The 12,508-nt window shown below is 52.3% G+C and overlaps 2 protein-coding genes across 3 annotated transcripts in view; one reads left to right on the top strand and one right to left on the bottom strand.

Annotated features, from left to right (window-relative positions):
• Positions 1-4,060, top strand: part of SART3 (squamous cell carcinoma antigen recognized by T cells 3) — a 33,839-nt gene extending 29,779 nt beyond the window's left edge. The window contains exons 15-18 of the mRNA XM_012657592.1: positions 301-755; positions 1,279-1,431; positions 2,153-2,343; positions 2,999-4,060. Coding sequence (XP_012513046.1) covers positions 301-755; positions 1,279-1,431; positions 2,153-2,343; positions 2,999-3,173 — 974 coding nt within the window. The 3' untranslated portion in view covers positions 3,174-4,060. The remainder of the gene's footprint in view (positions 1-300; positions 756-1,278; positions 1,432-2,152; positions 2,344-2,998) is intronic.
• Positions 4,061-7,068: 3,008 nt separating this feature from the next.
• FICD (FIC domain containing) lies at positions 7,069-11,296 on the bottom strand. Of its 2 annotated transcripts, XM_012657598.1 has the most exons (4): positions 11,217-11,296; positions 10,784-11,075; positions 9,317-9,671; positions 7,069-8,289 (listed from the first exon to the last, which is right to left on the bottom strand). In XM_012657598.1, the coding sequence occupies exons 3-4, from the start codon at positions 9,615-9,617 to the stop codon at positions 7,214-7,216; spliced, it is 1,377 nt and encodes a 458-aa protein (XP_012513052.1). In that variant the 5' UTR covers positions 9,618-9,671; positions 10,784-11,075; positions 11,217-11,296; the 3' UTR covers positions 7,069-7,213. The 2 variants fall into 2 exon arrangements, with proteins under 2 accessions (XP_012513052.1, XP_012513050.1); XM_012657596.1 differs by having other exon boundaries at positions 10,784-11,228.
• Positions 11,297-12,508: the final 1,212 nt, after the last annotated feature.

Genomic DNA, 12,508 nt, shown 5'->3' with positions numbered 1-12,508 from the left:
TAAGGGTGGACAATGGGGATTTATGTTGTTACTTCTGCTTGGTAGAGCCCACTGACTTGAATGTAATTGGGGCCCAGAAAGTCGTGGGACAGGTCAGGAGAGTCATCAAGACTTCCGGGGTTGTGGCGCCCGCCCCTCGGTTTCAGGCGAGAGGAGTGAGTGTGCGTCGCATGCAATCGATATGGATGAGCCGTTGTCGTGTGGGAAGAGCACTTTCCCTTCAGGCCTCCGTGTAAAGCTCACAGAAAAGAAGAAACAGTTAACCTTAACCGTTGCTGCTTTTCTTTTGAAAACCTGTAGAGCTGCCTTCCAAACGCAGAAGGGTTGAGAACAGCGTCCCTCCCTCCGGACAGACTCGAGATGCAGAAGCGGAGACAGGGCCTGCTGAGAGGCACACGTCCGTGGCTGTCGACCCCCCTTCAAAGCAGAAGGAGAAGGCGGCCGCCCTGAAGAGGGACGTGCCGAGGGTGCCCCACGACAGCAGTAAGGACAGCATCACCGTCTTTGTCAGCAACCTGCCCTACAGCCTGGGAGAGCCTGACGCCAAGCTCAGGCCGCTCTTTGAGGCCTGTGGGGAGGTGGCTGAGATCCGCCCCATCTTCAGCAACCGCGGGGACTTCCGAGGCTACTGCTACGTGGAGTTCAAAGACGAGAAATCAGCCCTTCAGGCGCTGGAGTTGGACCGGAAGATGGTGGAGGGGAGGCCAATGTTTGTCTCTCCCTGTGTGGATAAGAGCAAAAACCCTGATTTTAAGGTATGTTTACGAAAAAAAGAATGCCTTTCAAAGGATTGCTTTAGACAGACTGAATACTGCTTTCCTACAACAGTGATATTTACAGTATATGCAGAATTTTTGTAATCTGTTAGGAACTAAACTTCCACTTGAGTCAGGGTCTGTCCCGTGCTGGTTGACTGAGATCTGACTCATGGCTTGGTCACTCTGAGGTCAATTAGTTGACTCAGTAACGATAACAAAATCAGGAATTGTACTAATGGCTGTTTCCAGTTGAATGCTTAGCGTTGAGCAGGGACTGTGCTGAACATTTTATGTCTTACATCACTGAACCCTCACCGCACTCTGCAGGTGGCTGCTCTTACGCTTGCCATGGTACACAGGGGGAAGTGCAGGCCTAGAGAGGCTGCGTGACTTGCCCTGAGTGGCCCCGTTCATAGGTGTCAGGGCCTGGGCTTGGCTCCGGTCTCCCTGGCTGGGGCACGCTGTGGACGAGGCTGGTGCCTTGAATCGTGGGCTTCCCCTCCCTCCCTGCTTCCCATAGGTGTTCAGATACAGCACTGCCCTGGAGAAACACAAGCTGTTCGTCTCAGGCCTGCCTTTCTCCTGCACTAAAGAGGAACTAGAGGAAATCTGCAAGGCTCATGGCACCGTGAAGGACCTCAGGCTGGTCACCAACCGGGCCGGCAAACCCAAGGTCAGTGTGGGAGCAGGGGGTGCCTAGTCTTCGAGGCTCCAGCAAACCTAGTTTCTCCATCTGTTCAGAGATCATTTAGCTCTGGAGTGGGCTCCTAGTTCATCTGCTTGGAAGCAAATGATAAATTAGTGGAAAGATGAGCATACTTGGCTGTATTTATATTTGGAGCCATATTAACTGTTTGTAGCTGATTGTGCTAAAAAGGATTAAGGTGTTTGGAAAATGAATAAATACAAATTCATAGCAGCCACTGTGTGGCTCCTGGGCTGTGGGGCCCCTCCTCAGTCTTCCCGTCGAGTCCTTTGGCACCACATTTTAAGTAGTGCTGTTCACGTGTGACATTTGGATCACTCTCTGCCCACTCTCCCTCCCCTTAGCCAAGTTGCTGGGGAGCTGAAGAGTGTGGAATGAGGGCGGGGCCGAAGGCACAGGCAGCAGGGCCACCTGGGCTGCTCCCCTTGTCCAGTCCCTTGTTTGCTGCATTTATACTGGTCTGTTAGTTTCCTTATTTTTTTGTTCTGGAGCAAGCACAAGGTTTGCTGAGTCTGGAAAGGTTTTCTGCAGTTAAATCAGTATCAGCAGTAGGGAAGGAGGGTGGGGTCGGGAGGTAACCCGTAGACAGGATGGCCGCGGTGGGGAAGGGACCTGCAGCAGGCTGCCTGCCCTGGGCTGCGTCCTGGGGCTGCAGCGTCTGACCCGCTCTGGATCTTGCTGCTTTCAGGGCCTGGCCTACGTGGAGTACGAGAATGAATCCCAGGCATCGCAGGCTGTGATGAAGATGGATGGCATGACTATCAGAGAGAACGTCATCAAAGTGGCCATCAGCAATCCCCCTCAGAGGAAAGTTCCAGAGAAGCCAGAGGCGAGGAAAGCACCAGGTGGCCCCATGGTGCCGCGGCAGATCTATGGAGCGTAAGTGTCGCATGTTAGCCCAGTGCAGACTTTGTCCTGGCCAGCAGTGCCCTCCAGGGGATAAACTGGAGGGATAAACCAGGGTGAACCAGTTTCCTGTTAGGACAGTCAGTTCGGTCAGAAAAGCCAGGGCCTGCTGTTCCCAGGGGACAAGCCCAGGAGGTGAGGCCCTGCCTGGTGTTTGCCAGTTTACGCTTGTCATTTATTGAAGGTAAAACTTGTTTAAGGCAGCGATTATTTGAAAGTTCCCCTTGCCGGTGAATCTGTATGTTTGAAACAAAACCCGATAACCACGTGCTTGAGGATTTCCAGCCTCAGCCGGGATGCACGAACAAGCTGTGCTTTTCACTTGGTTAGGGGGGAGACAGCAAATCGCATGGTCACTGGGTGAGGTCTGAGAGATGACAGCGTTTTTGTCCACGCTGAGTGTGACTCGCACAGGGTTGGTCCTTGCCAAAATCCTAAACTAGGCAGAGTTTGTTGAAGTGGTTTTTACTTAAAAGCCAGGATGAGGGGGAGAGGGCTTATCTCATCCTTCATTTTATTTTTCATCTTTTAACTCTGGGTAACTTGAAACTCTCCTGGCTTATTTTCACATGTAAGTCAGGGGCCATGAGTCGTTGCCTGGCGGGTACACTCAGTGTTTGTCTTCCAGGCGGGGCAAGGGGAGGACCCAGCTGTCTCTGCTGCCTCGTGCCCTGCAGCGCCCGAGTGCCACTCCTCAGGCCGAGAACGGCCCTGCCCCGAGTCCAGCAGTCACCACCTCAGCGGCCACCGAGGCGCCCAAGATGTCCAATGCTGATTTTGCCAAGTTGCTTCTGAGAAAGTGAATAGGACTCCGGGAGAGACAGGAGATGCCTTACTTCATGCTGGCCCGGCAGACCACCCGCCACACAGCGAAGCACTAGGGACAGATGGCCTGGTGCGGTGCCCACTCGCTACCGCCGCCTTCCCTCTGCTTTAGACAGAAAGGGAAAGGGTGTCCCAGTACAGAGGCTTTCAGCGCTCCCTCATATTGAGGGCAACAGGAGGAGAGTGATCACTACAGGTTGGGCCCAGGACATAGCGTCCTGAGATACTTTTGTGTCTTAAAGGATGAGGAGCAGAAGTGAAACCAGAACACGCAGTTTTTGAGACCCACTTGTCCTAATGTTTTTGGCCAGCTCTGGCCCCTTTTTATAAGACACTTCTCTCACACCCTGCACAGCACATGTGCCTGTCACTCTTTTAATTTTAAAAGATGAAAGGCAGATGCCAGTAATTCACCAGAATGGCCTACGGGGAGGGGGTGAGGGAGGGGAAATCTCATAAAAAACATTTGATGGATTTTTGTTCAGAGGGGCTGTGCATTTTTTATATTATGTATTTGTAAGTGACACGTCAAGCTGTTGTTTTGTTTCCTAAAAGCAAAATGTTTGTGATACTTGTTTTATATAGGAATTCTGTGTGCCACCTGCGGTGGACCATTTTCTTTGCCTAGTGACTAGTGAACTGTGTTCTTTGTCTAAACATTGAGTTCCAGCCCTTTGGTTTTGTTTCAGTACCATGTCAAGTGCAAACTTCGGTTCTCCCCACTTAGCTTTGTTTGTTACACTGAAGTTCTCTTAGAAACTTCCTGACAGTGGTACTCAGATGCACATTCACATACGGATGTATTCTGAAGTGGGTGTACCTTGCTTTACCTAATAGATGTGTAAATAGAACTTTTGTAAGTCAACTTCCATTGTCACTTTGATTTTAAATTATTTCAGCTGTGATGTGTCTTCAATTTTAAACTTCGGTTTACAGCAGTTTGACACTAGCTTTTAAGCTTTTTTACCTCTCCTCTTTTATCAAATATTTATTGCTTTGAAAGCAGCGTTGCCAGTGCGGTAGGGGAGGCTTACTTTCTAACAACACTGGAGAAAGACATAAGGGAATCCTTTTATATGTCACGAGGATCAACTCCTCACTTATCCGTTTTGTAAGTGAGTTTTTGTGCATCAGGCTTTTCTGCATTTTTTTAACTTAACATTTTTTTAATGGAAAATTTTAAACCGATAAAAAGGTAGAGTAGAACAGAGTGAAATAAACTCCTGTGTGCCTACCACTGAGCAGCCGGCATTCCTCAACCCACAGCCCTTCCTCTCCTCCTGTCTCTTCCTCTCTCTTCTCTGACATGGGGGTACATCCCAGACAGCGTCACGCTCCTTCGGGAGTGTGGCGTGTGTCTTGAAAAGAGGACTTAAAAGCCATAGTTTTATCATCATCCCTAAAAACATTAGCAATAATACCTTAATGTCATCAACCATCCGAATTTCCAGTTTCCTATCGTTCAATAAATGTCACTTTTCCTCCCTGTAAATTATCATTGGTTGGTAAGCCTCTTAAGTCTTTTAAAATGTAGATTTTCCTCCATCTTTTTTTTTTTTTTTTTTAAACACAAAAACCCCAACTTTTTTAGTAGGCCATTACTTCTGAATTAAGTTCAAGTAGCGGCCATCAGGCCATCAGCAGCAGGAAGAACCTAAGCTATGACACTTGGGTTCCCCCTGCGGTATTCTCTGCGATGCTGCTCTGACGCCTGTTTAGTTGCTGAGATGGTTTGGGGAACTCGGAGGGAGCCCTGACGGTCAGGGGCCGACTCTTGAAGAGCCACGGTTTCCTCGCTTCAGGCTAATGTGGCTTTAGTTTCTGCAGCTGGTTCTCTTGCTTTTGGCCAACTCTGACACGACTTCACACTCTTGAGATGTCAGCACAGGCTCGTCACAGGGGTGAACCTTTTCACACCTGAGCAGTCTGAACCAATTTAGGTTCATGGTCACTGTTCTAGAAATGGATTTTCAGGAACATGAGTGTTTTCCTGAGAAAATCCAGAACCTGGGGGTAAATAGAAACATGAAAGATCTCTTCAGTTACTTAGAGTCTCAATAAAAATCAGTAATTCATCCCTGCCAGCCTGGGACGGCACTTTACACAACTAGTTCTGTCTTGTTTGCCTGTTGAAACTGTCCTCTCGGATGTTTTTCTCCCAGAACAATATAAAGAATCGGGCTGGAGTTCAGAACCCTCCCGTCACCCTGTGACGAACAGGAACATCTTTCAAATAAGACGGCAACGTCTTGGATGCTTATGTAATAAAATACTTTATTAGAATCAGTAATTTGTTAAAATAATACCCTTCACGTATAGCTAAAGTGCAAATTCTCTCGCTCTATGGTACAAAGCAGGTACTTTTGTCAGACTTCCTCGGTGTGCTTATAAAACCAAGACGAGAAGAGTTAAGGTGTTAAGAAATACCCTCGGGCAGCAAGAAAGTATGAAAGCTTTTTTTTTTTTCTACAAAGGTTTGAATTACACTTGGAGCCATTTCATATATTATTTCACTTATTTTTCTTAACCTTTCAGAAAATACTCTGTGCTATTTATACACCTGAATAACTGTATAAACACTTAAGTACATCAGAGTAGTGACCTCGTGACTCAGGAACTGAATCCTCAAGAGACAACACTGTGTATTCACCATCATTCAGACAGTGACGAAATGCAGTACAGCGTTAGACGTCACGGGCTCCGTCACTGGGTAGGGGACCCAATGGTCGTGGGCCGTTCTGACTAAATAGCAGCAGTCGTATTGGCACGGGTGCCATGTATGATTGAGAGGGAAGATGCTTTCTACTTTGGTAAGATGCCAGCTTGGCCATGTTACATATAATGTATCATTTTCCAAGTTGCTAGAAAAATAAGGCCGCTCTGAGGCAATCTCTTCTGCCTCCCCGAGGGGACGCTGGACAGTAGGATGGCTGTGGGAGGTGGGGGTCCGGGCAGTAAGTGGATGAGACTGCATGACAATAGGGACACGTCCTGGCTGTGGTTAAATGTTTTTACTTGGTTCAGTAGAAGCTGGTGCTCTGAATCGTCACCAAAAATGTTTACTTGGTGTTGATGTGGCATGTTTTCCCAGATGTGTTCTTTTGACATTTACCTACAGGAAACTCAGAGTGGGGGGTGAGGGCAGGATTGCCCACTTGCATGACACTGGACCTGCAGCCCGATGCAGTCGCTGGGTGACAAGCCCAGAGAACTTTTAGACTGAGACATGTCTGAGTTGCTGCCAATAAAGTGCAAGAGATATATCAGTTCACAAAGAAAACCAAGCTGGCCACTGTTAATTAAGAAAAATAGTCTCGATATGGAAAAATAGCCTCTGGCACTAAAGTCTGCAAACTAACTATGGCTCAGAGTCTTCCTGGAAGTAAGCAAGGTATCCAACTAGAAATGTCAACATTCACTTATCCCATCTTAAAAGTTTGCTCTATCCGTATAAGTCACCATGCTAATGTCTGTGCGGGAGCAAAAACCTCTGAGAACGCAAGCTCTCGATCATTTCTCAAAGCTGGGATGGGGTTCTCTGCCAGAGTGCCGACCTCCCAGTCAGCGGCAGAACCACTCAGAGACCTGGAGGGGTCATGCCTATGGCTCTGGGCCCTGTCCCACAGCGCCTGGCCTCTCCCCCACCACCTTTGTGCAAATTCTGCTCTAGAACCTGTGTCCTAGTCACCCAGGAGCACTGCCGCTCCTAAAGCGTGCTGGGACCGCCACCTGAACAGTGGCTGCCAGCACAGGTGCAGCGAATGCCACACAACATTTACTAGCCTGCAAAAAGAAGAACATAAATAACTTGGCTGAGTTATAAATTATCTTAGAGATAAGGCTTAATAATTTAGTTTTTTTCTCTTTTAAATAAAACAAAAAACATTGGGAGGTAAAGAATATTGAAGGTTTCCTTTTGCTTTGGGAAAGGTTTCTAGAAATGCTAAGTTTCTTTGACTCTCCCCTGCTCACCCCACCGCCCAGGACAGCCCTTGTCACCAAGGGAGGATTTATAGGGTTAGGGCTTCACAGGAAGTGTCTCCTTGAACCCAGAATGGTTGGGTTTGGCTTCTGGCAGCGCTACCGAGTACTCGGTCGTGGCAAAAAGCAGGGTGTCCAGGGTGGTCTCAGTACACTTGGCAATGAAGCGAATGAAAGGCCTCACGTCGCCTTCATTGGCAACTTCCAGCACGTGGTAGTACTCGGATCTCTGCTCCTTGAGGATGGTGATGGGCGGGTAGCCGGCCTGCATCAAGATGAGGTTCATCAGCAGGCGGGACGTCCTCCCGTTGCCGTCGATGAAAGGGTGGATGTAGACGAGTTTGTAATGGGCCAAGGCTGCGAACTCGACCGGGTGCAGGTTCATGGCGTCCTCGGAATTGAGCCACTGCACGAACTCCTGCATCTGCTTTTCCACATCCTGAGGGTGGGGAGGGATGTGGTGCCCGACCAGGACCTGTGTCGTCCGGAACCTGCCGGCTTCCACCGGGTCCACGTAGCCCAGCACCCGCCTGTGGATCTCCAGCACGTCGCTGATGGTGACCGAGCCGATGCGGGACACCAGGGTGGTGTTGACGTACTTCATCGCCGCGTGCATGCCGATGACCTCGTTCTGCTCCTCCAGGCTCTTCCCTGGCACGGCATAGCGGGTCTCCAGGATGTGCCTGATTTCCGAGAGGGTGAGGGTGTTGCCCTCGATGGCGACCGTGTGGTAGATGTGGTGGTAGTAGGTCTCCTCCATGACCCTGCGCAGCGCCGAGTTCCCCTTGGGGATGGACATGACCTTCTTCACTTTGCTGTCGATGATGCTGAAATACCTCTGGTCGATCTCCTCCACGAGCGGCAGCGTCCGATCGCGGTTGACCAGTGCTTTCTCGTGGTAGGGCGAGATGGTCAGCGCTCTGGTGTACAAGTAGTCCGCCTGGATGATGTCCTTGTCCTCTTCCGAGAAGATGCCGAACTCGTTGAGCGCATCCACGAAGTCCGGGTCCATCTTGAGGGCGTGCAGGAAGAGCTTCTGGGCTTTCTCCCGCTTGCCCTGGCGCTTCATCTCCAGGGCTTGGTTCAGAGCTGCTTTGGCTTCCAACTTACCTGCTAGAAGAGAGCCAGGAGGCACTGTCAGGGAGGCAGGTGGTGGATCCAGGGGAGCAGTCACCTGGGCTGGCCTCCCAGGGGAAACCGTGGTGACCAGCCCGAGTCCCTGGCCTTCAGGGTGCTCGTTCCAGCCGTGCTGTGCTTGCTGGACATGCCTGGTACTTCTCTGTTCCCTACGGCCTTGTAGGTGGTATGTTGGTCACCGTCTGAGTGTCCCCAGAGGCATTCTCTGCACCCTGGGGGGCACCACCTGGGCTCCCTTGCCCCCTGTCTTCCGACTGGACATGGAGAGGTCCGGGCAGTTACTCCCCGCGGGCCCTCCCTGCTGTGCTGCCCCTCCGGCCCAGCTCCCGACAGGTGAGCTCGCCTACATCTCCGAGATGCTGGGCCCTGCCCCTGCACGCCTAGGGGTGTTAACGGCTCCCCTCTCTTGCTAGTCCTTGGGGGCTTTACCATCCCTTGGCTGTTTTTTCAATTTTTTTAACCCAGTGGTTCAGCTGTGCCCCTCAGGGGACATCTGGCGATGTCTGGAAACACATGTAGTTGTCCTAACTGGGGGGAAGGGTGCTACTGGCAGCTCATGGGGAGAGGCCAGGGCTGCTGCTCACCATCTGTCAGCCCCCCCCACAGAGAACTCTCCCGTGGAGGCGGACAGCCTGCCCTAGCCCTCCTGTCCCCACCTGGTCTCGGCCAGTGAGGGTCAACTATACACACTCAACTTCTTATAGTTCCTCGAATGCCCCCAGGCTCTCTCTTCCCCTCAAGCCCTTCTCCTTGGATCACTCCTACTTATAATCAAGTCTCAGCTTAGGCGTCACCTCCTCCAGGGAGCCCTCCTGGTGTGCTCCTATAGCCCTTTGTGCTTCCCAATCACCAGACTCACCCTTGTCTCAATCACCTGTCAGCGTGTCTAGGCTGGGAGCTCAGGGCTCACTGGTTCGCCACAATCCCCTGTGCCCTGCACACAGGACACAGCAGACCCTCTATAAATATCTGTCAAATGAGTGTTGAGGAGAGAGTGTCTCACCTGGGGAGGCCTTGGTCTTGACCACCAGCAGCGCAGCATCCCTGGAGCTAACACTGACCTCTGTGGACGGGCTGGTGCACTTGGTGACGGCGTGCTGTGCCCTGTCCAGTTTGCTCCTGAGCAGGTAGAAGCCTTTGAGCACAGCCAAACACTGCTCCTCCACGGCGCCCAGGGGCAGCAGCAGGGCCAGCAGGGACCCGAGCACCATGCTCAGCAGCATCACCCACAGGAAGCGGCCTCCCACTGAGACCCATTTCGGTTCGGTCACCGCCATCACTGAAGCCATCGGCATGAGCGTCATCTGGACTCATGGGTGGGCCCCTTGCGCATGTCCACAGTCTGCCGAGAGCAGGATCTGCGAGGAACCGAGTTCACAGAGATGAGGCAGCAAAATGAACACGTTCGGGACACTGTGTGACTTCAGCCGGGGAGGTGGGGCTAGTGACCCACACCTTTAATTCACTAGAGAGATCGGGAGTAGGAGTGGCATGAGGCGGCGGCAAGGCAAGAAGTGGATCTAACTGGAGGTGGGGCCAGCCTGGAAGGATTGGTGCCACCTACAGTGTAGTGTGACTGTGAAAAGTCATGCAACTGCTGCCTAACATTTAGTGAGCACTTACCACATGCCAGGTCCTGTGCTAAGCACTAAGCACCTCACACATACTATCTCCTGCAGAATCCAACAGCAACCTGAGGAGCTGATTATCATCACCTCACTCTCCAGATGAGGAAACTGAGGCTCAGAAAGGTGAAGTCCTTGCCCAAAGCAACCCAGTGAGCAAGTGACAGCCTTAGGACTTGAACTCAGGAACCCCACAGCTCTGAAGTGTCCCTCCTTCACCATGCATCTCTGTGGCCTCTGACCCCAAACACTGGGTGTTTGGGGCACAAATGACTAACAAACACACACCCGGATCAGCCACAGCAGTTGTGAAACCCATTTTTGGATAAGCACATCTGTTGGGTGGCCTTATTGGCATGTGGGTGGCCACTTCTTATCCTTGCCCTGATACTCAGCCACACGCCCCCAGTGCTATTACCCTCTCTGGCCTTCCTCTCCTGGCCTGTCCAGAAGGGACCCCAAGAGGTTCAACAGTCCAAGCATCCTGAAAGGAACTCAGGCTGTGGGCCAGACTAGTGACCACTCAGCCTTAGAGACAACAGGCATGTGCTTGGGGTGGCAGTGGGAGTGGAGGGGCCAGGTATGCAAGCACCATTATGCTGACAATAAGCATTTATTGGGCAACTATGGTGTGCTGGGAGCTGAGCTGAGTGCCAGCCACACATTATCTCATTTAACCCTCATGCCACCCTATGAAGGAAGAGCTGCTCCTAGCTCCATTTTATAGAGGGGAAACCGAGGCAAAGAGAGGGTAAGTTAAATTCCAGAAGGCCCACAGGAGGCTAAACAGAGGCCATTAGGAATGAAACCCCAGTGCATTTTGAGTCCCCAGGTCTTGACGCTACCTTCTTACTCAGCAAGGCCTGTGCACCTGCTCCGGCTGCTCCTCACCCAGAAGTGACTGACTGATCGCAGTGTTCAGCGTCTTATGGGGGAGCCCGGCTCGTTGCCGCAGCACATCTGAAACGGCCTGGCGTGCTGTGCGGGTCCAGGTGTTCCGGGCGGGCTTCCCGGGGGACGGGCTCCTCGACGGGGCTGTTACGGCAAAGAGTTCTTCGGTGCTGGGAGTGTGTGCGGGGAAGGAGTGTGTTCCGGGAGGCTCAACTCTCTCACCTCTCGATTCTCTAAAGGGGGAAACTGAGGCCCGAGAGGCGAGGGGACTTGTCTAAGGTCACTTCGCAGAGCCGCCCCCTTCCGAGCCCCGCCCAGGGATCGCGGCCCCGCAGCACCTTCCTCGGCTCGCTCCTTCCGAGCCCCTCCGGCTTGCCTCCTCCTCACCTCGCGAGGCCACCGGGCCCTACCGCCGCCTTCCCTGCGCTCTCAGGACTCCAAGGCCGCCGGCTCCCTGGACCTCCACCGCCGCCGGCCTTCTGGCCCCGCCCCCGGCGACTCGCTATTGGACGTCCCGCCTCCCTCGTCGCGGCTGATTGGCTTTCGTCACTTGTCCGCCTCTCGCATTTCCGGGTTCCCGCGTCTGCGCCTGCTTCCCCGGGAAAGACGCGCCGTGGGCCACTCCCATTGGTCATCTCTTGTGTTGGTCTCGCCCGCAGCAACCAATGAGCAACGAGAGGGGCGGGGCCTGGGCCGCAGGCGGGAGGAGCGGGTGCGGACTCGGGGCGCGCTGGATGCCGGCCGGAAGCTCGCAGTTCCGCCCACCGGGAGGTGCTGTCCTTCCGTCTGGTCCCCTCGTCTCGGGGCTACTCTCGTATGCCTCAGTTTCCTCCGGTGGTGAAATGATGATGTTGATGGCTTCCACCCTGTTAGTCTCCTCGTCTTCACTGCCCATCTTAGCCTCCGCCCCGTGCCATAGAGCTTGCCGCCTTCTTCCCTACTCTCCCCTCTCTGCCTCCTTCCCTCCCTGACTTTCTAATTTGCATCCTCCAGAGAAGGGTCTGGCTGACTCCTTCAGCTTCCCAGAGAGATACAGTTGTTGAAGCAGAGCTCTGAAACCTCCATCTTAATCCACAAATACTGAAATCAAACGTTTATTTAGACGCGTGCCCCAGAAAGGCTAAGCATGAGGGTGTTAGCAGCTCAGACCCTGCAGTCTGAGAGACCCCAGGCTCCAAGTCAGAATTTGCCATTTACTCTCTGGGTGACGTTGGGCAAGTTCCTCTGAGCCTCAGTTTCCCCACCTGTACAAACAGCCTACCTTGCTTTTGCCCTCAAGTGGGGGATTTTCGGAAGGCTTGATGCTTCAAGATCTGACCTTCTCCATGACACCTGCTCCCCTCAGAGGCAGTACCAGGCAGTGGTCGTGGGTGTCACCGTTGGAGCCACGCAGCCCTGGGTTCAAATCCCAGCTCTGCCACCTGCAGACTGAATTACATTCAGCAAATGAACTGATATCAGTGATCCCCTATTTGCTTTTCTGTGAACTGGGGACAATGCGATGACAGTGCCTCTTCCTAGGGTTTTCTATGAGGGTGTGGTGAGATCCTTCGTGTTTGGCACAGAGCAAATGCCTGATAAGTATCAGCCGTTGCAATTATTTCTAGAAGACACCAAGTCATTGCTGCTTTATTTGTCATCCATAGAAGAAAGTGTCAGAGCTGCAGGTTGTTCCAGCC

This window comes from Propithecus coquereli, unplaced genomic scaffold (genome assembly GCF_000956105.1).
Source record: "Propithecus coquereli isolate 6110/MARCELLA unplaced genomic scaffold, Pcoq_1.0 Scaffold552, whole genome shotgun sequence".
NCBI lineage: Eukaryota > Metazoa > Chordata > Mammalia > Primates > Indriidae > Propithecus > Propithecus coquereli.
This window is presented reverse-complemented; position numbering and strand designations above follow the sequence as displayed.